This window comes from Amblyomma americanum, chromosome 1 (genome assembly GCF_052857255.1).
Source record: "Amblyomma americanum isolate KBUSLIRL-KWMA chromosome 1, ASM5285725v1, whole genome shotgun sequence".
In the NCBI taxonomy this organism is placed as follows: Eukaryota; Metazoa; Arthropoda; class Arachnida; order Ixodida; family Ixodidae; genus Amblyomma; species Amblyomma americanum.
The window spans coordinates 71,994,668-72,017,921 of NC_135497.1; the positions used below are offsets into that span (position 1 = coordinate 71,994,668).

A 23,254-nucleotide genomic window follows, 5' to 3' on the forward strand; every position below is an offset into this window, starting at 1 on the left:
CGCATTAATGAGCTAAAAATTCAGTGTAATGGCATTCTTATAGCAGTGCACGTAAGCGGGAATTATATCGTTGAAACCATTAAGCATTGCAATCATATAATCGTGCGGCTGCCAAGGAGCAATTCAGTGTTTCTGGTATTTTTGGTGCAATGTCAATGTTGTTTGTCAAACGGCAATAAAAAAATCATGTTCGAATACAAAAAAAGGACAACCAAGGCATTGTTCTTATGGCTTGCAGGTATCGTCACCTTCAGCAACTGCACATGGTAAAACTATTGGTGCGCTTTGAGCCCTTTGAGCTAAAATGCAAATGAGCATTGCATTATTGGCTATCTTCAACCGCTACGACCGATACAAATTATTCAGCAATACTCCAGTGCTTCACTGCATTTGACCAACCCTGCACTCGATACAACCATGCAGCACCAACAGTGTAACCTCGAAGACTGCTCACTGCGATGTTATACGGTTCATTTATTGATGGGGATACAAACAACATGCGCAAGTACGTGTATGTGAGTTGAAGATGAGTGTTTCCAAGGCCTAGGTGTTTCCAAAACCACCAAGTGGCTCATCGATGTGAGGAGGGTAGTTAGAAGTCAGAGTTCAAACGATACCCTTACATGACCAACGTTTAAACAAATCTCACACCCACGTTGTTTCCTCCCGTTAGCTTTTTATGCAGTGCCAAAAAAGAAAACCTTATCGACGTTGTTTCATAACGGCCAGTCATCGTTTGTGAAGCCTCTGCTCGCACCTTCCTCCTTTAAACGCGTTGGCAAAATGAGGCAAAGTAAGCTGCTATAATTGTATACGCGCTCAGTCGCTTCACTGCACTTTATCGGCTATATGCAATACGTCTAGGTATGCAAGCTGGGCCAATGGAAAGAAAGGAAAATACTATTTTCTTGTTTCTTCTTTTCATGCTACTCGCGCACTTAATGAAAAAAAAAATATTCAAAAGAAAATCACCCAGAACCCCACCCAGCCAGTTTTCCTCGCCTCTTTGCACTCTATACCCTTAATCTGTTCCCGAAGCTTCTCTGTACGTCTCCCCAAATAAGTTCCATATGGCGCAACTAATGCGCCAAAACTGTGCAGAAGTAGCCTTGCGCAGTCCAAGGAAACTACCCAACAGAAGTGAGCATTATTAACCCTATCGACTTCCCCCGCAGAAAGATATTCGAGGTAATCAATTGAGAAAGTAGCGGCGGAGCGCGCCTCTCAGGTGTGAGCAAATACAGTTGAAACCGAATTTTACGAATTCATCGAATTTGCGAATAAAGTTTTCTGCGTAGAAAGTTAGCCATTAGGTTTACCGCATTTACTGTCTAAACTTCACGAACCAAAATTCACCGCAGAATCCCATTTCACTTCGCTTGCTCGGCACTTCTCCCCGTAGTGATGGGACCGCAAACTTCGGCGAATATATACATCAGCGTCGATGCCACCACAGACGTGAATCTGACAGGGTCTTCTGACGACGGGAGCCTTCTGAAGCTTGTCGCCGGCGAGGAAAATGTGTCGGCAGATGATGGTAACTTTCCCGCAGAAATGTGTGCCGAACGAGGTCGTGGGTTGGTGACCCCCTGAGGCGACGTTGTTTGCTTAGTTAGCTCGAACGAGGAAGCAAAAAGTGGCATAGTTGGTTCAGAGAACTACGAGGACTGCGTGACGCGTTTGCTTGCTGCTGCTGATGATGATAATGAATATTTAATGGCGCAAAGGCAGATTGGCCAACGAGCGCCATGGCACAAGGTGTTTTTGGTCGACACAAGGTGGGGGTCAATGACCCATTCTCTAAGCATTTCATCCCAGAGAAGCGGAGCACCACGCCAAGAGCAAGGAAGGCAAAATAATTTACTCATCTGCAAGAAAAAAAATTGTAGTTCCGTCAAGAAATCCACTAATTTTCGACTTTACAAATTTTCGCCATTCATTAAAGTTTTTTTCAATGCCGTCAAGTTTATAAAGTTTACTTTCAACTGCATCTTATGCGTAGAGTGCGACATTTGAAGGAGCCCGTGATTTCCTTTAACTCGTGCTTGACAAGTACAAAGGTCGGCACAGGCGCTGGTTGCCAGCCAAGTTGCTCGTAGATGTTTTCAGAACTGTATGTGGTTGGTGTACGTTAACGCCGATGTGGCTTCCCACCTCTGCCGAAATAAAACTCAGCCAGTAATGGCAATTAGCCAAAGAAACGTTCACGTTTGAGACCTCACACGTGATTTACTCCTTTAGCTCCTGGCACATATGTTGTGCCTTCATTGCTGGCTGAGATTCATAACTTTACCATCGTGAATTCGAAGCCAGGAAGCTGCAGACGTGTGTTTTGTTTAAGAAGGAAATAAAGGGAAAATTTTAAAAAGTGCATAAGACGCGTTTGGCGATCGCGAATCCTGCACAGGAAACCAAATTACTCATAATTTGTGTTATGGCCTTTTTTTAGTTATGCTAGAGATTTCTTGTACTAGATTAGTTATTTCTTGTGGTCGATTTAGCCTTGCCATTTGTTGTTTTTCATTTATAATGCTTACCAACTAATGCATTCTTTTCAGTCGTCCTAATGAACCTTGTAATGCGCTTCTGCAACGAATCAAGATGAGATTAGCAGTACGTATATATAAATAAACAAATAACTAAATAAATAAATCGCATTTCCGTTGGGAAACAGATCAGCAGGTATACAAAATGAACTGGCGAATTTTCCCTGCCATTGCATTGTATACGTCTGCTTAGTTCCATATATTCTTTCAATGCTGAAATTAAAAAATCTTCATAGAATTTCACCCCTTGTCGACGAATGATCGCAATTTTGTTTTACCGATGGAATCAATAAATTAGGAATAAAAAATTTTCAATCTCGAACCAAACAAATTAATTTCGCCAACGACTGGCATCGTTCCAGCTTCTAATAGAATTTAAGCCGTAACATGTTGACCTCATAGATCTATGTTTACATGTTTAACTCGCATTGCGTTTCTTCTATGGAATTTGAAAGCCTTCCAACGAGAATTATAGACAGAGACCAGAGTCAGCATTGTGCGTGCCCGAAACCGCGGACAAAGCTTGTTAGCCATGCAGGACACAAAAATGTTAGGACTCCGCTCAAAATAGAGCTGAATTTTGAAGGGAGAAAATCAGATTGAATGCATAAGCTGCACGCTGTACAATGTTGCATTTCCGTCATCTGCGCTATGCGTTTTAAGGGGCCTGCCTGCATGATACCCCATCGGTTAGATAGAATTCAACTGCGACAGAGTATACCGTTCGATAAACGCGTTTACCAAATGCTTCGCGCAAAGGCTGGAAGGTATACGGGTGTGCGCAAAACAAATTCGCTTTTTTTTATTAGTGTTGCCAGCCTATTTCTTTTCATGCAATAGATTTTTTTTTTCAATATAACGGCAGCAATTTTCTATAAATCAAAGAGGTCCATACGTTTCCCACGCGTCCCGCATAACGAAAACCGCTCGGCGTGTCGAAGAGAATAAATGCCATCAGGGCTCCTATCGTCTCTTGTATACTGCCCGCGGATCACGGCACAGGCGGGCGCATATTGCAATCACATTTAAATTTCCTAGTTCATTTTCAGCGTATCTCCTTTTCGCACACAGGACCGCTACACAAAAACGTCACGTGACTGCGCCAGAATGGGCTGGGCGATTCACATTAGAGAGGCGTCTATGCTTTGCAGCATTCAGCAGTTACGTGTGCCAGCAATTGGCTTCGGGTGAGTCCTACAAGATACTCCCAGCGTTTGTGACCTGTGCAACGAATGAGAAAGGCGGCGAAAGACTTGTCAGCCAAGGCGCAGAATCAAGGGTGTACACTTCACGCTGAACTGCACTAACTCGCCCATAGCCCGCATGCCAGTCCTCAAGGAATGATACCCTCCGCACTGTTATTTTTATCGCCTTTAAGATCCCGCGGCAAATTCCCAGTAGACACATTGAATTACGACGTACAAAATAATCCCCTCCTTACTAGTCAAGCATATTTAGGCATATGTTTGCTTTAACTAGCACCAGCACTCTACATTTTTTTTTTGCATAAATTCTGTACATAGAGGCATAGCGTTGTCACATCTTTCGTACTGAACTCTAAATGCGTTCACACCTTTAACTGGCATGTTTTCATTTTTAAAATTCATGCGAAACAATCGCTTAGCTATACTGTCGAAGTTGCTGCGGTAAAGCGGCGCTTTTAAACGTGCATTAATACTATTAATACAATATATAGTCAGCTTTCATGTGATGCAAAATATACGTCCAAAATCTGTATACGTGCAAAATCTGAAAATAAACCTTTCTAAGTTGCACAGAAAAAAAATCTTTATTATTGTCTCGCATTATACGAATACATGCAAAATAAACGCGCAGCTGAGCGCGCTTCTTGTTAGATGCGTGACAATCACGTTGTGGTCAAATTCAGAAGGCCATTTTGCTACATGGTGTAAAAGCTTGCGAAGGTGCTCCAAGTTCGCCTTCACGTTTTACAAGGATTTACGACACACATTCACATAAGGATATTGGAACAGAGCTGCACAGCAAGAATATATATATATATATATATATATATATATATATATATATATATATATATATATATATATATATATATATATATATATATATATATATATATATATATATATATATATATATATATATATATATATATATATATATATATATATATATATATATATATATATATATATATAACCGGCACTGACAGCTCTTAAGATCGTAAGAAGCACGGCTATGTCACCGGTCATTAAACCGTGTCGTTCAAAACTTAGTTTATGACGTTGACGTGGCACGGATGTTGCAAAAAAATTACGTGCATGAATTTTGAATGGGTCTTCAGAGAAATTACTGTAACGTCTTTTTTCTTTCTCTCGCTCTCTTTCATTCTATTTTCATTCCTTTTCTTTATCATTTCGTGCTTGAGGAGGCAAATTCGGGTGTGCTAATAGACGCTCACTGTGCTAATTTCGGTAGTGTAGCGCTTCAATGCGAAAAGCAGCAGCTGAAAGCCCCAGCTGTTGCATGCCGTCAAGCTGAATTCTGTGCTGTGTTCTTTTACCCACGCGTGCCATTTTGTGATGGTAGACTGCTTGTACGCATGTTTTCTACAAATAGCAATGATCTCTGTTCAATAAAAATGAACTCGAAAATGTGCGCTGGACATGTCACGTTTAAGAACTGCGCACTAAATGAAGAAGGGAGTGTACTTGCTTGCGAGAGAGGTGAAAAAAAGTGACATGAATTAAATGTTGGCGGCTGTGCAAAACTAGGTACGTTAACAAGAAAAAAAAATGCAACTCACGGCTTCTAATGGCCGTGTTAACAAAGACAACAAATTCGCACTTAAATGCCCTGCTTGTAGCAACACAAACTGCAGCTGAGGCCGCATTTAAGGGATTTTTGTTCCCTACCTCAGGGTAGCTTTACCGTGAATTACAGCTACAGAGCAAACGTAGTTCTCTTGGCTACTACAATTACAACACCCTGTATGTTATATTTATTAAACCAGAAATTAATAATTTTAAAACGGGTGAAAAAAGCACTTGTATTAATAAATCTTCCGCAACATCAGTATTCAAAACAATTACATCCTCATGAAAGGCATAGAAATCACTGTTTACAGAGGTACTTAAAACAATTTTACACAATGTCGATCCGCTGCCATAACCTGGAGTCAACCCTCTATAGACCGCCTCCACGACCTTTCATTGGCTTGTAGTGATCTTTTTTTTTTTGCTAAAAAAGCGGCTCCAATGCATCTGCTTCCGATCTTCGTACTCTGAATGCGAGTGGCGACGTCATCAATGGCGTTATTACTAAAACAGTGCGGATTTAGTACCGGGTGGCATTCACTGTGGCGTAAGCACACTTCTTCGAGCCGCTTGATCATGCCGGCTTGAGTAACGGCACCGGCCGATCGCCAAGCGAAAATGACAAGTGCAGTATTAATACTTCACGCGCATAAGTAACGGGAAGGGTATTTGGTGCCAGCACGAGCTCTATTTTAACGCTCTATAACCAAATAAAAGACGTAGAGCACGTAAGAAGGCGCATTTCATGTACTTTAGGCTAAATCATACAGCCACAATTGAAATGCATTTTAGCGCCCATTTAGGCTTATACAAAACGGCGCACTAGAACCAAGAGATATGAGTTTGACATTCACACGTATAACGTTGCACCATGACGTTTTTAGGAGAACACACGCAGTGGAACAAAAGCACAACTCTTGCTGGGAGGCGACTACGAACGCAGATGGGCCAGATAAAACAATACTGTTGACTCCGAAATGTAAAATCAGCCACCAAATCAGTGCCTTGGTGGTCTTGTAACGCAGCGGAAGAATTTAAAAGAGAAAAAATTACAGCAAAGTTCTAAAGGGGTCTGTCTCCATTTGTCAAACAAAGAAGGCACTAACGTTCACACCGTATCGCTAAACGACGCAGGCAGTGCATTTCATCTCAGAGATTCATCATCAGTACAAGGAAGTTACGGCACTCCCAAGCATACGCATGAAAATGCAAAACAGTATCCGCGGTTTCCGTTGCATTCAAGATCTGGTAGCCCTCTGTCTGAACGCTCTCACGAAAAGCCCGGAATAATTAAACTCCCGTTTATAGAGCTAACTTTCATCTGTGAGAATTTAGCGCACTTAAACATGTGCCTTGGGAATATACTGCGCAGTATATCAGGCAAGAAACAACGCAAAAATACACCCTAGTCGATGAGGACGACATAAAGCTAATTTTAAACGCACCTGTTCCAGGAATGTTCTTCCTGTGAATTTCTTCCACTAATATATTCCCTATTACGCTTCATTAGGCAGTTACTATACTCGAGGAAAGTAAAAAAAAATAGAACACTGAAAACCAGACCGGTTACATATCAGCAATGCGCCCACACTGTTCATTGAGATGCTTCACTGCAAATGTAAACACTTTGTGGGGAAGCTACCTTGCTTTGTAAATGAACCTACCGTTAGGCTTGCGTGTCAATGCGACTTATAGTAATTCCGCGCATCACACTCCTAAAATACTCGGAAAAAAAATATGCAGAAATGCAGAAGCATACTCGTTGTCGACAGTTTGGAAAATATCGTGCAGCACGCGCGTTCCGAAAGCTAGATGGAATTACACGCTCACACCGGAAGCGCCTGCACGCGCGACGAGCTGTCTAGTTTTCTACATAATGAACTGACGCAACGCATTAAACAGACACAACTCGCAGCATAAGCACGCCGCAAGCACAACTCGCGCGCTTATGTTACCAGCCTGTCAGTTTGCACAGCAGTGTCCCCGCAAGAAGTGAAGATGGTTAGCGAAAGAGAATCGGAGGAATCCATGAATTGAGTCGTGCAAAGAGGAATGCAAATGGAGCGCTGCTCGGCTAACGTCTGCGCGAAAGAGACAAGCGCACGCGCCCCCGAGCGCGTGCAGAGTACGCACCGAGGAGGCCCGCACGTGGAGTGCCGACCGCAGGGGCCAGCCTCGTCGGGCGCAGAAGAGGCTGACTTGGGGGCACGGGTTTATTGCGACTGTACAAGCGGGGTGGGGCGGTGCTACGACGGGAAGAAAGGCGGCTGCGGGAAGACGGAGTAGGGCGCCAGGTAGGGCCCGTACAGGGATCCCGCCGAGAAGGGCGACGGCGGCGACGCCGGCAGCGCGGGGCTGTTGGCGTCCAGGCCCGGGTTCTGCTTCTTCCACTTGGTGCGCCGGTTCTGGAACCAGATCTTGACCTGCGTCTCGGTGAGCCGCAGAGACAGCGCCAGGTTGAGTCGCTCGCAGACGCTCAGGTAGCGCGTCGTCTTGAACTTGTTCTCGAGTGCCACCAGCTGCTCGTAGGTAAAGGCGGTGCGCGCACGCCTCGGCTTTCCCGCCTTGGGCTCGGGCTTCTTCTTGGAGCACGAGGACGACGACAGCTTGCCGTTCTTGGCCGGCGACGCGCCGCGCTCGTCGGAAGACCAGTCGGCCGAGGCCTCGAGCAGCGGCCGCCAGCGGAACCGGGTGCCGGTGAACTTGGCCGGGTCCAGGATGTCGTCGACCGAGAACGCGGTCGGCTGCTTGGGCGACGAGCAGGGCTCGGCCGGCGGCGCCTGCGGCTGCTGCATGGGCTCGCGCTGCTCTGGCGTGTCGCGGACGCCGCCGCACGTGACACCGCCCCTCCGCCGGGGCCCGCCTCGCGGGGAGGGAGGAGGGGAGGCCCTCGCGCGCGCAGCGCCGCCGCACGCCGCCCGGAGGAGAAGCCAATTTTCCGCTCCTTTCACCCGGGCAGAAAATTAAGGCCGGGGCGCTGCGCATTCTCATGCAAATGGCAGTCGCTCAATAGGGCTCTGGCGGCAGGGAGGGGGGGTCTTGTTTGCGCGGGGCTCCTTCAATTTGTTCGGTCAACAGTGTTCTCATCTAGATTGGCCCCCGGCCGCCGGTAATTGCGCCCATTAGAGTGGCCGCCAGGGCACGGGCCGCGACAGCGCGCTGCGGCCGCCGGCCAGACTAAGGGCGCCGACCCGCACGAAGCCCGGGCCCCGGCAGGCGCCCGCCTCTGGCGTCAGCTCGCAGTCGACCAGGTGCAGCGGCAGCAGCGGCCGTCGCTCCGTCAGTGGCGTGTACGGCCCCGCTGCGGCCGCCGAGAAGAGCAGCCGGAAGCCGCTGGTGCAGCCGTCCCGGGGCTGCCGCCAGTGCAGCAGGGTCCGGTTGCGCGACACGCGGTGCAGCCGCACGTCACGGGGCGTCGCCGGCCGCGGTCCATGCGCCCCGCACGCGAGCACCAGGGCCGCCGACGGCAGCGGCAGGCTCAGCTCCACGGACAGCTCCGCACCGGCGCCGCTGGTGCCGAACGCCACGAGACGAGGCTCCTGCGCGGGATAGCCGATGTCGTTTCGCGCAGCCTTGGCAGAGAATAGGAAGTGAAGACGGGAGCAGAAGAACAAAAAGGGACGATGTTCTTAGGGTATCGCAGTGAGGAACGCTCAGTTATGAGAAGCATGCTGTTCCACGCTGAATAAGCACTGTCCTGTAAGAAAGCAATCTAAGGAAATATATTTTATTACGCTTGCAATGAATTGTCTTCTTTCTCCCACACAAAAACATGTTAGCGTCCAGTCTCAATGTCACATTACATGCATGTTCATGTAAGTGCCTAACCTCACTTCAATCCCGGTAGCTGCAATATTCTCGGAAATGGTCGATCAAGCGGAAATTTCCCTCTCTTTAATGGGCGCCTGACCATCCTTCTCCCTGAGATTTGCTATACTCCGGCGGTTCTCAGGCATCGTCACTCGGATACAGAACTACGATTTTTTTTTTTAAATACTCTTTAACAGCAGAGTTACAGCCGCAATCAAGCGACTTCCGTGCCATTCACTCTGCCGTGCCCGCGTCGATTCGGTTTGCCTCATCCGTCCTGGCGACAAGACTTCGCAACCGAAATTTCCCTTTCCTATGTGTTTCTAGGAATCACAACCATTTGCAAGAAAGGAACTTTTCCTTTGTTATGAGGCACTTAATTGAGCTAATTCTGCTTGCTGAAGCTCTTAATTCAAGCCATGAATATAAATTTTTTTCGGCACTAAAGTTCGAAGTCTGTTGGGCGTGCGATAAGCCACCATAAAATCATTCGGTCGACGTTCGAAACGTATCAAATGTATAAAATGTTGAGGCATGGTGAAACCCAGTGCGAAAGGGAACGAGGCCGAAACATAACCGACAGCCCATACGGCTTACTTCCAACTAAATTGTTACCGTAAAAGGCTAAGCAATTTATACATGCACTTAATCTGTACTGCTTCCCTTTGCTTCGGTTTTACGATAACCATCTTGATTTACGTCATTATCGGCGTTATTCGTGCAGTAGAATAAAGATGGGCGTACATTACGTTGTTGTATTACACGACAAAAACCTGGGCAGGGCCGAGAGGGGGAATCACCACTAACGAAAGAAGAATAATACGAGGCACCTGTGCTATCGCGCAAGGTGCTTAAGTTATCGCGCTGTGCTAGCGACAGCGACGAGGTCGTCGCACGCAGTCATTGGTCAGAAATGACGTTGACAGATAGTGGAGATAATCCAAGAGCACGTTCTGTTCTCGCTCAGAAACTTATATGAGGAATATAGCATGTGCATATACATAGCGATGGCTAGCACGCTCCCACAATGAAACAACAGAAATGTTAGTAAAAATAGAAAATGATCATCAGGGGCATGATTCATGGCTCTAAATAAAACTTGTCGAGGGTACGGTTCCAGCCGCCAGCAATCGGCCCTCACTCGAGCAAAATTATAGGACAGTTATTTAAATTTTACGCGCCGAAGTTTCACTTGAATTGCAACGGCAGCATGAAAGTCAGTATACTGACTTTCATGCACGTTGCAGCCACAGTAATTATGAGCAGGCTTATCTGGAGCGCTGGACAGATGTGCTGAAGGGGAACACACAAAGTGAATTATTAGGGAAGCTTCTCGCTTAGCTGGACACGATGGTTGGCCTTCATTTGATTTATATGTATATCTGGGGCTTCGGTTCAGTGCAAGCATTATCACTGAAACCCAGTGCCTACTTAGAAAGTATACGACTCGGTTGCTCCGCAGAGGCTCGAGCGCTATTGATAAGCTTTCCCAGCTCTGCAGGTACCGCGTGTGCGTTTCTACATGTGACTTTTAGGTCATTTCACGCGAAACGTCCCAGACCGCAGAAGCGACCACCGACGATTCTTTTTTTTTTTTTAATAATAGACTTAGTTGGCGATTATCTGAACTAAGTTTCACCGAAGTATTTTTCTCGAAAAAAATTGTTTTGCTCACTTGAGCAATAGTATAGGTTTTGATGGCGCAAGGGCATCTAAGGCCAAAGAGCGCCAAACATGAGGTTTTTGGTCGGCTCAGGCTAAAATATGTACAGATGATAAATTCAACACCAGGAGTATAGGGCCTAAGAGTAGCGAGTAGTGCATGATTATAGTGTGTGAAGAGAGTGTAAAAATATAGTAAAATGGCCTAAAAGCGGTGTATAACGCCTAAAAATTGCTTCAAGAGGTGTTATATATAAAAGACGAAGCCAGGTAGCATCAACCACAATCTTTGCTTGAACAAGAACGCCGAGGCACTGGCAGTTATCGCTAAGCTCAGCATTCTCCTCAGCAATGAGGAGGTGCTGAAGTTATTTTGAATAAGAAATCTCTCGTAGGAAGCCTACACGAGTTAAGAATTTAAAAACCCTATCATATGAAAAAATGCGGTGATCACCTAAAAATAAAGAAGCGAGCATTGGTATTTTAAATGTGCAAATTTCTCTCAAGTAGTGTCGTCTTTGTGCATCCAATCTGGGGCGCATGATTAATGTGTGGACAACTGAGGTGTGGGCTCCACATCTCGCGAATTGTGGTGCCGGAGTATACTTTAAAAGATGTGAGTGTGTGATGTATGTATGTCTATAGTCTGCAGAGAGCAACTTATTTGAATCTATTTTGTTTTTCTGTGGCATATCTTCCAATTCTCGGTTTTATTGTGTGCAGCTTGTTCTCTGTTTGTCCCAATCCTGCTGTCACTCTTTGCGGAGTGTAGTCCTAATATGTGGCCTGAGGTCCTGGTATGGAAATTGTTTTATATCGATCCTACTTAGTTCGGCACCTGGTGCTGTAAGCGTATCAGCTTCTTCATTTCCATCTATTCCACAGTGACCGGGTACCCAACATACTGTAACATTATAAGGTTCAATGTGCGCGCAGACATGAGGCATTTCAAGAGGGAATTCATTACAAGCCTTTTACAGGGCTTTTCAGAAGACAGGGCCATAACCACACTTAAGAAATCTGAGTAAATAACAGAGCTTCGGATTTTCTTTTCGAGGATGAATCTAACAGTCAACAGGATGCCATGACATTCTGCAGTAAATATGCTAGTGTGTCTATTCATTCTTCTTGTTTCTTAAAATTGACAGCTGTGAACTGCACATGAAACTGAGAAAGTCTTGGAGGCATCAATGTAAAACTCTGTGCACTGATACTTTGCTTCTAAGGACAAGAAATGCTGTTTTATGCCAATTGGCGACCCATGCATGCTTGCCAACCTCAGGGAAAGATGTATCACAATCAACTGGATGCACTTCCCAGGGAGCAATTATTTCTTCAGATGAAGTCGCCAGAATATTGGAGACTGGTATGTTCATGTCTTGGACAAGTGTTGGGACTCTAATGGTAAAGGTGGGGTTTCAGACGGTCGGTTTGAAAACAGCAGTGTACTGCTTGCGTTTCGCGATAACGCGCTGCGTGGATGGTCAGCATGAGATAATACGTTCGTAGCGCACGTTCTACTTGTGCGCTTCAGCCGTCGTTCAAGTGACCATCGGTCCGCCCCAACGTACAAACTGGCAATTGGGCTTGTGCGGAAAGCACCAGTAGCCAACCGCAGGCCTAGGTGATACACTGCGTCGAAGGTGCTTTTCGTGCTCACTCGTACACTACTGAGCAGTAGTCTATACGTGATCGAACTAGACTATTTAGAAAACTCAGCAGGCAATCTCAATCTGTACCCCAAGACTGATGGGACAGTATCTTTAGAAGGTTCATTGATTTCATGCATTTAAGTCTTAAGAGCTTAATGTGTGCGATGGATATAAGCTTTTCGTTGGCTATGACGCCAAGGAATTTGTGCTCTTTTTGGGCATCAATACTCCGCCCGTTAAGTGTGATGTCGGGTTTAGGTCTAATACCATGTTTTTTGCTGTTTTTTTGTGTGAAGTCTCCACTTAGAGTCTTCGCTGAGTTGAATTTAAATCCGTTTTGGTCTGCCCACTTTGCTACTTTGTTTACTCCTAGTTGAATTTGCCGCTCACAGATGGACAAATTACATGACTTGTAGCTTATTTGCACATCGTCAGCATAAAAGCAGGATAATGACCTAGGTAGGATGCTTTTTAATGAATTCATTTTGACTATGAAGAGAGTGCAGCTAAGAACGCCGCCTTGAGGAACACCATTCTCTTGTAAAAATTGCTTACATAATGAGTTCCCAACACTGACCTTGAATTTTCGTTCAGACATATAGCCCTCAATGGTGGACAGATTATACCCGGAGATCCCAAAGACGAACAGGTCACGGATGATACCATAGCGCCATGTGGTATCGTATATGCTTTCTCTAAATCAAAGAAAACAGATGAGCAGTGCTGTTTATGCACGAAGGCGTCCCTTACATAAGATTCGAAGGCAACGAGCGGGTAAGTGGTTGACCGATTAGCCCTAAGTCCAGCTTGGTGCCGGCCAAGAAGACCGCTGAATCCAAGGAAATGCACAAGGCGACGATTTATCATTTTTGTAGCGATAGCTACATTACGGCAGCATTTCGAGCCTTCAGCGTGGCGGCGCCGCCAGCCTGTGGCTGCGCTGTCACGTGGTGCGGAGCAGCTGCCGGCGGCGCGGCGCCGTGGCTGATCACGTGGTTCGTCACGTGGTTGATCATGTGACCAGCCACGTGGTGCGGAGCAGCTGCTGCTTCCGGCGGCGAGGCGCGCCACAGCTGTGCGCATGTGCCGTGTCAAGTGGGACGGAGATGAAGAAGGAACACCCAGCGAAACGGAGCGGCGAAAGACTGACTTTGCAATTCAACTGAACAAGTTCCACTCGGCCAGCTGTGGCTATCGCGTCACTCCAGGTTTAACCTGTGCTAAACCACCGCCAATTTTTTTTTTTTCAAAGAGTTTACATAAACAGCTGGTTAGGGCAATTGACCGATGACTGGCCGCAAGTGTGGCTTCTTTGCCTTCCTTTAATACCGGGATAATGATCGCTTCTTTCCAGGCTTTTGGAAGGCGTCCAGCAGCCCATATCTTATTAAACAGGCACAGTACAGTTTCAAGGGTTTTTTCATGCAGGCGCCTGAGCATTCCATATGTGACCCTGTCAGAGCCTGCTGCTGTTGAGTTGCCACATGTGCCTAAGGCAGTCTTGAACTCTTGTAAAGTAAGTGGGCTATTGTATCCTGCCACATATGGCCTTTTTTTTACAATAGGTTTCCGCTCCTCAGCCAGCTTGCATCTCAAGAAGAAATCTGTATAATGCGCTGAGCTAAAAGTGTATTCGAAGTGTTTGCCTAGTGAATCTGCTTGGTGCTCAAATGTATCAACAGCAGTGCTGACAAGAGGAATTGGATGTGCACTATGCCCTTTAAGTGCATTTAGTCTTCTGTGGACTTTATGCGCATCTGTGTAAGAATTTACAGAAGAGAGAAAGACTGCCGACTTTTCCGTTTGGATATATGCGCCATTTGCTTTAGCTCGCTTAAAGTTTATTAAGTTCTCAGCCGTAGGATAAGGGCGGAATTTTGAGCAAGCATTATTTTGGTTTTAGCGAGCTTTCTTGCACTGCGCATTCCACCATGGCTTTCGTTTGTTTTGTATTTTTCCTGATGTCTGTGGAATAGATTTCTGTGCAGCATCTATTAATATGCAGGGTGATCAAGGATCGAGATTCATCTGCACCTATATCTGTAATTGATGAACAGAATTCCCGGAACAAATTCCAGTCAGTAGTCTGTTCTTTAAACTTTCTATGATTATTTACCCTCGGATTTATATTTTACGTGTATTTTAAGAAAATGTGGACGTGGCCACTTCCATAGAGATTATTAACAACAGCCCACTCAGTAGCTGCCAAGAGCAATGGAGAGCCAATAGCAAGGTCTATCACTGCGTATTGTTAGAGATGAGGGGTGCTTGAGTGAGCTCACTCTGTTAGCGCCGCAGGTCCCTTCTACGAATGACGTTGTCGGACTTGGTTATGAAGGAAACTGTACAGGGGGTTTATTTTGCATAATTTACAAGATTCAGGAACCCATTGGAGGGTGATGGGGGAAGGTCGGAGGATCTGAGAAGATCTGAGGATGATCGAGGATTCCTCCTCATGGCACTCATCGTCCGGTTTTAAAAGGGTCCGGTCCCTAGGATTCCCCAGGTTCGAGGAGGTCTTCACTAAGTTGGGCGTGGCCTAACTTGCGCTGTCTTGCACACATACCACATCACATAGGGACACGCCCCCGTCACATGTCTCGCCGGAGAGAGAGGGTGCCGCTGGACAATCGCCCCCACCAGAGAGAGCGTTGTCTTCGCGTCCGAACGACAGTTCTCACGCTGTCAAGCCGAACACGTCTTCCGGGAAGTCCGAATGGGAGAGGCGCCGGCGAGCTGGCACAGTTGAAGGGGTGAGCCACTCCTGCTCGGTTTGGCGTTCGTTCGCTAACTGCCTCCGTAGCAATGTTGTTTACAAACGGCAGCAGAAAGTAGTAGTAGTAGAAAACATTTATTCCAAAGATTTACGATAGAGAGGCGAAAATACAGATTTTGGGTGGAGTCCTTATTTCAGGACCCCAATGTCCACCGCAGTTGCTCTTGCTTGGGATATCAGCTTTCGCTGCGTCGCCAGGTCAGAGCTGAGCAGGGCAGACTCCTACTGTTCCTCGGAGTGATGTTTGTCTAGTTCGGGGGGCTTGGGACCGGAGCAGCCCCATGTTACATGATATGTTGTTGGAATTCCGCCACACCAGGGGCAGATGCTGTCATATCTGTCGGGGAAGATGATGTGGTACTTGTGTAGGTTATGAAAGGTGTTCGTCTGTAGTTGTCGCCATTCCCTCGCCTCTGCCGCCGTTAGCTTACGGTGTGGTGGGGGATAGACTTGTCTTTGTGTTCGGAGAAGGAGAAGGCGCTTGCCGTACGTAGAGGGGAGAGGGGTGAGGTCGGGGAGGTTAGTCGCTCGGTTAGTATATCCTCTAGCTAGACTGTCCGCGGCCTCGCGACGGAGTGTGGAAGTCTGCCAGAGAGGAAGAGGCGACACGCGGACTGGGAGTCGGTAATAATTTTTAACACATATCCCGTAGCATCGCCGTGCTGGATTGCGAGGGCAATTGCAGCCGTTTCTGCTACTGTGGGAGAGCAGTTTCGTAGGGAGGCGCTGGCGATTTCCTTGAAATTGGTGTCCAACACGACCGCCACCGCGTTTGTTGAATCGGGATACATGGCTGCGTCGACGTATACAGCATTTTGTGCCTGTAGATGTGTGCGGCGCACATAGTCCACTCGCGCCTTTCGTCGTCCCTTTTGTGAGTCCGAGTGCATGTTCTTCGGGAGTGGAGCTACATACACGCGAGTTCGCCGAGTTGAGGGTAGGTCTCGGTTGTCCTAGACGGCGCGTATGTCAGCCGGGGAACCTACTCTTTCCAAGATTGCGCGTCCAGCTTTTGTTGTGAGGAGGGGTTCCTTTTGCGATGCTACGACGGCTTCTCGTATTTCTTCTATTGTGTTGGTCAGTCCCAGGTCCTCGAGGTGGCAGTTGACCGTGTACATCGGGGGGCCTAACGCATGTTTGTAGGCGGTACGGATGATGGCGTCTGCTTTGTCTCGCTCATTCCCCAGAAGTGGTAGGAATGGGAGACCGTATGACAGGCGGCTCATAACTAGAACCTGTATCAGTAGAATTGTATCCTCCTCTCTCATGCCTTTTCGGTTGCGGGTGATGCGCCGAATCATGCGGGAGTTCTGGAGGGCAGTTGTCCGGAGACGCTGTAACGTGTGGTTGGCTTTCCTGTCGCTCTGAAACCAAAGGCCCAGGATGCGGATGAGAGGGAATTCCTTTATTCTCGTGCCTTCGAGGTTACCTCGATGTTGCCGGGAGATTTGTAGGCATAGCCCTGAATGCGGATAATTTCGGATTTGTCGGGTGCGCAGCGGAGGCCGCAATTTGCTGCTTGTCTTTCTACGCAATTGACTGCCTCTTGTAGGGTGTTTTCTTTGTCGGCAAGGGAACCCCAGGTGGCCCAGATGGTAATATCATCAGCGTAGATAGTATAGCCGATGCCTTCAATAGCCTCGAGTGCTTTTGCCATGGCGATCATAGCTATATTGAAGAGGAGAGGAGAGATGATAGAGCCTTGGGGAGTACCTTTGTTGGGTGTCTGCTCTGTGCCGGAGCGGACATCTCCCATGCCAATCGTGGCCGTGCGGTTGCTGAGAAAGTTTTTGACGTCGTTGAAGGTCTTGGGTCCGCAATCGAGGGCGTTGAGCTCTTTCAAGATGGCGTCGTGAGAAACGTTGTCAAAAGCGCCTTTCAGATCAAGTGCCATCATCGCATCAGCTTATCGCACTCGGTGACTTTAACGCCCCCCACAGGGAATTGGGCTACAAAACGAACTCGCTGCGTGGTCTGAGCGTGGTACGAGCTCGGGATGCCCTGGGCCTGGAAATACTGATCCTTTATACCCAACCCGCGAAGGAAACAGCGTCACGCGCGATTCATGCCCTGACCTTACTATCGTCAAGAACATCCATAACGCTACGTGGACAAATCTCGGAGAGAGCTTAGGTAGCGACCACTACATCGTAAGCACGTCTATCACCTCCGCAAACATTCGTCGCACACTGGGAACAGCCAAAATCACGGACTGGACTAAATACCGTGCATGGAGTGAACAGATTCGGAAAGCTCACAAGGAGGCCACCACCGAAGTACAATGCACACTCGATAATCCGGCGGCCGATCGTCACCTTCTGAAGTTGTGGCAGACCCGACGGACTCTGGTTCGCAGATGGAAACGCCAACGCCTCAATCGCCCCTTGAGACTCCGCATATCACAGATCACGGCAGAAGCACAAGAGTATGCACAACACCTCTCTCAACAGAATTGGCAGGAATTTTGCGAGTCACTACGCGGCACGCTGGGGACCTCCCGCACCTGGGCGATCCTCCGCAGCCTCGTCGATCCGCAAACAACTCGGTCTGCCACTAACCGTACACTCAAGAAAATCGCCCATCTGTACCCCGGAGACGACGCGGCCCTTCTCACCGCCCTCAAAACCAAATACATCGGCGCCCCCCATCCTCCCAGCACAATCTCGTACACGGAAGGCCCAAATGAGAGGCTGGACGCCCCCATCACCACTGCCGAGGTTTACACCGCGGCTCGATCTGCCACACGCAACACGGCAGCTGGCGCGGACAAGATCACAAATGGGATGATTCGAAACCTGGGCAAGTCGCAGATCGAAGTCCTCACTACCTACGTAAATGACACCCTATGGGAGGCAGAACTCCCTGCTCAACTCTGCCATTAGACATCATGCGAACAAGCTCTGTAGGTCCCAGTGGGCATCCTTTTTCGCGCTAGTTTGACTGTTTTCTCACCGATAACGAGATTTTGGCGTGTCGTTGGCAGTCTTGCTGGTGGCTCTCGTTCGAGTAAACCTTTCGAGGCGCTTGCATTGCGCACGCAGAAGCATCTCGTGTGCTTGGCAGAGGAATTTGCGGATGCATTTGTAAATTCCAGACCAGGCATTCATCCCTGCGCTCTGCCTGCTACGTTTTCGTCTGTTATGGACGCCCCGTTCACACTTCGAGAACTACAGACAGCGCTCGGCAGCCTGCGGCGTCGCTGTGCACCAGGTCCTGACGGCATTACCAATCAAATGTTACAGAACCTGCCTCTGGAACACCGGAAGATGATCCTAACCTATCTCAATCGAGTGTGGGAGTCTGGTGACGTTCCCCCTTCATAGAAGGTGGCTTGTGTAGTCCCACTGCTGAAGGCCAGCAAAGAGATGACAGACGCGGCCTCGTATCGTCCTGTATCGCTGACGTCGTGTGTGGCTAAGCTCATGGAGAAGATGGCAAGTAAGCGTTTGTCTTGGTGGCTTGAGGATAGAAGGGCACTACCAACATGCATGACTGGATTCCGCACAGGTTTAAGCGCGCAAGATAGCGCCCTGGACTTGATAAGCCACATTGAACATCAGAGTGCTTTTGGACTTTCAACACTAGCTATTTTCCTAGACGTATCAAAGGCTTATGATAGCGTCCTCCAGAGCTCAATACTGAATAGTCTGCAGGTCATAGGCGTACAGGGCTATCTTCTGCGATTCATTCACTCATTTCTCAGTGATCGTAAATTTCTAGTGCGGTTAGGCAGTACAATGAGCTCCGAAAGGGCGGTATCGCGAGGGGTACCTCAGGGTAGTGTCCTGTCCCCAACGCTTTTTAATGTTGTCATGGCTGGTCTTCCCGCAAAAGTGCAAAAACATTGTAATCATGTCCATATGTCGATATATGCAGACGACATTTGTCTTTGGTTAACCGGATATCAACACAAACGCTTAGCTCTATTAGCGCGACAGGCCGTGCTTTCAGTTAAAAGTTACCTTCAAGGTGTTGGGTTGACTCTCTCGATGGAAAAATCTGGCTTCGTCCTGTTTCCAGGTAGGGGACGACGGTATGCGCGGCTGAGCATAGACCTTGATCAGTCTTGTCTTCGTCAGGTTAACCACATATGTTTTTTGGGCGTCACTATTGACTCACGTCTACAGTGGCGACGAGCTGTGGACTCGATTGTGGCTTCACTATCTTCGCGTCTCAATGTGCTTCGTAGAGTTGCTAGTAAGCAATGGGGAAACCATCCTGCTTCAATGATCAGGCTTCACGATGCATTGGTGAGTCGCATAATGTACCAGCTCCCTTTAATTTCCCCCTCGGTATCGCAGCTGGAACGCCTTGAGGTTTTGCACAGAATGGGACTAAGGAGGGCTCTCGGCGTTCCGCAGGCTGCTCCAAACAATGCAGTACTGTATGAGTCTCAATCGAAACCTCTTCGGCTAGCCGCTTCACAAAGACTTTTGCTGCAAATTGGCCGCCTCAGAGAGACTGTTGCCGGGAGAGCGCTTCTACAGCGCCTTCGAAAGAGATCTGAGTCCCGGGCGTACTTGGCTTTAAATACTCTTCGTTCTCTTGGTCTCGACCTTCGAGATCGACCTAAGACGTTGAAGCCACCTTGGTCCTTTCCGAGCCTCGATTGTTCCTTGACAATTCCCCACGTTCGCGCTAAGCGGAATTCTCCTTTAGCGGCAATGCGTTCGCTCGTACTGGAACATCTTGAGACCGAATATGCCAGTCATCTTCAAATTTTTACAGACGGCTCTGTGGACAAGGTCAGAGGATCTAGTGCAGCTGCTTTTCATATTCCGTCCTTGAACTATGATTGGTCTGTTCGTTTTACTAAAGTCATGTCCTCCACAATGGCTGAAAGCGTTGCCATTGAGGCAGCTCTAAAGAAGCTACGGTGTTGTACGGCTCAACTTACTGTCATAATTACGGATTCAAAATCTGCCCTTCAAAGGTTAGAGTACGGGTTCCCCACTGATGCCTTGAGTCTTAGATCCCTACGTTTGGTGCAGAATCTACATAGCAAAGGCTTCTCTATACGTTTTCAATGGGTGCCCTCGCACATAGGTGTCTTAGGCAACGAGATAGCAGGCAACCTCGCCCATACAGCTCTCTCCGGGATTCCAGTACATGGAGTACCTCATGAAGTCAAGCAAATGTTCAGAGATGTGGTGTTGTGCCACTTCAGTTCTTTGTGGAGCTCTCCTCATCAGCCATGTGTGACCAAGGGTCTCAAAAGGTACCAAGCCACTTTGCTGCACCGCGTTCGCACGGATTCTGCTCGTACGCCGGCGTGGATGTATAAGACTGGCCTAGCGTTGTCACCATTGTGTTCAAAGTGTGGTGTGTGTGGTGACATAGAACATTACCTCTTGTGCTGTACTTTGTACAACGCGGAACGGGCTGTGTTATTCGGATCCCTCAAGAAGGCAGGAGTTCCTCACAGTTCTCTTCAGGATATTGTTTTCCCGCGCGGGAGCCAGTCGAGTAGAAGGGATGCTTCTCGCCTTCTTCTACTTTACCTGCAGGACACGGATTTGGCCTCCACATGGAGACCTCAGGAGTGTCTATTTGGGTTTTTGCGGACAGTGTTTCTATGATTTCTATTTAAGTGTCGCTACGGTGGAGCAATTGCCGGCAGCAACTGCAAGGCTAATCCCACCGGTAGTTTACAACCACTCAACTCAACTCAACTCCCTGCAGAGTGGAAACACTCCGAAATCGTTACTATCCCAAAACCAGTAAAACCACCAAGCCTGGAAGCATTACGACCCATCTCCCTCACCTCTTGCCTGGGCAAACTATACGAGCGCGTTATCCAGACCCGCCTCCAAAACTGCATTGAGGACAACAACCTCTTTCCACCCACTATGATCGGCTTCAGGAAAGGTCTTTCTACGCAAGACGCTTTCCTCCTTCTCAAGGAAGAAGTACTCAGTAACATCCCGAGGCGGCGAGCACCTAATTATAACGGCAGCAGAGTCGTCCGTCTCGAATCCAATAACCCAAGCGGGGACCGGCCGTGGGAACCAAGATGCCTATCGCTGTGCAGTGACGCCGGCTGCAGGTGTCCCGGGCCGATTACGCAGCTCAACCAGACGGGCTGTCGCCAGAATCCTTACAGTATGAGTTGTGGGTTGCATCAAAGTGTGTTGGCTCTCTTTTAGTTAATAAGCATGAGCCAGATGATGATAGAAATTTTTCAATTAGCGCACCTCGAACGTGAGCGCTGTTTGTAGTTCCAGTAAAGAATAAAAAGATGGTTGGAGTTTTTTTTTTTTAAATAAGATGCGGAACAAGTTACAACGACAAACCCTATTTTACAATTTTCGCTTGCGTTTCTCTTTGATCTCACTTCATTAATGAAGTGATGCAAGATTTTATCACGTCTTCTTAATTCTGTACAAATGCAAAAAACGTGGCGTTTTAAGAAATTTTTTGCATGAACATCGTTAACGTTTCAGCCACAATAATGTTTCCTGCTCTAACCTGTTTCCACAGTTTACGCTAAAAATAAAGATATATTAATTCGAGTATTTTTAAGAAAACTTCTTCCAATGTTCGCGAAAAGTTACTTTTTTCTAAGAATCAGGCCTAAATTAAGGATCAAGGCCCTTCAGATAAAAATACGTGAGAAGGCTCAAAACACACACCAACTTCGGTTGTTGTAGCTTATAAGTTTTAATATGAGTAGACTTTGTTTCACGCGAGAAAAAAAAATTTGAAATCCGCAACCAGCCTCCTTATTAGGTACTGCCGACCTGTGCATCACTGTAGAACACGTACTGTCGTGCTCAGTATGAACTGCAACGCATTAGATGCGACAGCATATATCCGCTTGGCAGAGAGCCGCAGCGCGTATTAGCGCCGTAAAAATAGGCGGTGGTACGTGGTATGCGTTCAGTATAGCTTGTAACGCGTATATTGGGAACCAACTGAGGTTTCCGTTTTACAGAAAATAAATAGCAGATGTTAAAAAACACGCGACTTGCACAAACATTCAATGTACTTTGTTGTTTACATCGGCAACTAACTCGAACAATTTCTACTACCATTGGGCTCGCACTGCTCCAAGAATAGAGATCCTATCACATCTTGTGTATTGAGCTCGATAGTACGTGTTCTGCAGTGAAGACACAGTTCGGCAGTTTCTACCGGTGAGGCTGGTTGCAGATTTAAAAAATTCAAAATTCATTCCAATTAAAATTTTGAGATTACAAGCAACGAAGATGACATGTATTATGAGCTATCTTAGGTATTTTTATCTGGAAGACCTTGATCCTTATTTTAGGTCTTATATTCGCTTCTTGCGAAATTTAAAATTGATTTTCTTAAAAAAGTACTCCGTTTAACAAGTTTAATTAATTATTTGCATATATTACAGCGACAGGTGAAAGCAAAAAAAATTTGTCGGGGCTTAAACGTTAATATTTTTTCTGTAAAAAATTTCTTCAAACGCCATTTTTTTTCAATTTGTGCTGAGCCAAGAAAACGAGGAAAATTTATGCATGGCTTCATTACTGAAGTCAGATGAAAGAACAACGGAAGTAACCATTCCAAAATATTGTTTGTTATAACCTGTAGAACATTCGATTTACAAATTGACAAATACGACCAACTTTTCCTCCTTCGCGGGAACTTCAAAAAGTGCCCACGTGAGCAAAAAAAAAAAAAATCTAGACATACTTCGTTTCAACTCCGTTCCCATAATCGCCAACTTGTCTATTTTTTTCTTTTTTTCCAAAGACACAGCGTGGTCGCTTTTGGGGCCCGGGACGTTTCACGTGGAATGACCCCTCTTTGAAATTGCCACTTCCGTTGCCAGAAATGATAGTCAAGAAATAGCAGAAAGTGAACTTTTTTGGGCCCATTTAGTAATGAAAGTAAGGAGAGCGGAAATTCAGACTCTACCTGTATACACGTTGTGAAGGAATAAATTAAGAGTGCAATAGCATGAGCGGCAGCACAAACCGACTCAATGCACGTGAAAATGAAACCGAAAGCGAAAGTACAGCCTCTGAGATATAAGCT

The 23,254-nt window shown here is 47.0% G+C and overlaps 2 protein-coding genes across 3 annotated transcripts in view; both read right to left on the minus strand.

The window, feature by feature from the left end:
* Positions 1–7,095: 7,095 nt before the first annotated feature.
* On the minus strand, positions 7,096–8,139 carry LOC144113003 (homeobox protein SAX-1-like). Its single transcript, XM_077645861.1, has one exon. The coding sequence runs from the start codon at positions 8,137–8,139 to the stop codon at positions 7,591–7,593; it is 549 nt and encodes a 182-aa protein (XP_077501987.1). The 3' UTR covers positions 7,096–7,590.
* Positions 8,140–8,466: 327 nt separating this feature from the next.
* Idua (alpha-L-iduronidase) overlaps positions 8,467–23,254 on the minus strand; it is a 143,676-nt gene continuing 128,888 nt past the window's right edge. For both annotated transcript variants that reach the window (XM_077645856.1, XM_077645857.1), the window contains exon 11: positions 8,467–8,883. In XM_077645856.1, the coding sequence (XP_077501982.1) occupies positions 8,467–8,883 (417 nt within the window). The remainder of the gene's footprint in view (positions 8,884–23,254) is intronic.

Bases quoted from the DNA above. Each gene is read 5' to 3' on its own strand.
- LOC144113003 (XM_077645861.1), bottom strand. From the start codon at position 8,139: ATGCAGCAGCCGCAGGCGCCGCCGGCCGAGCCCTGCTCGTCGCCCAAG.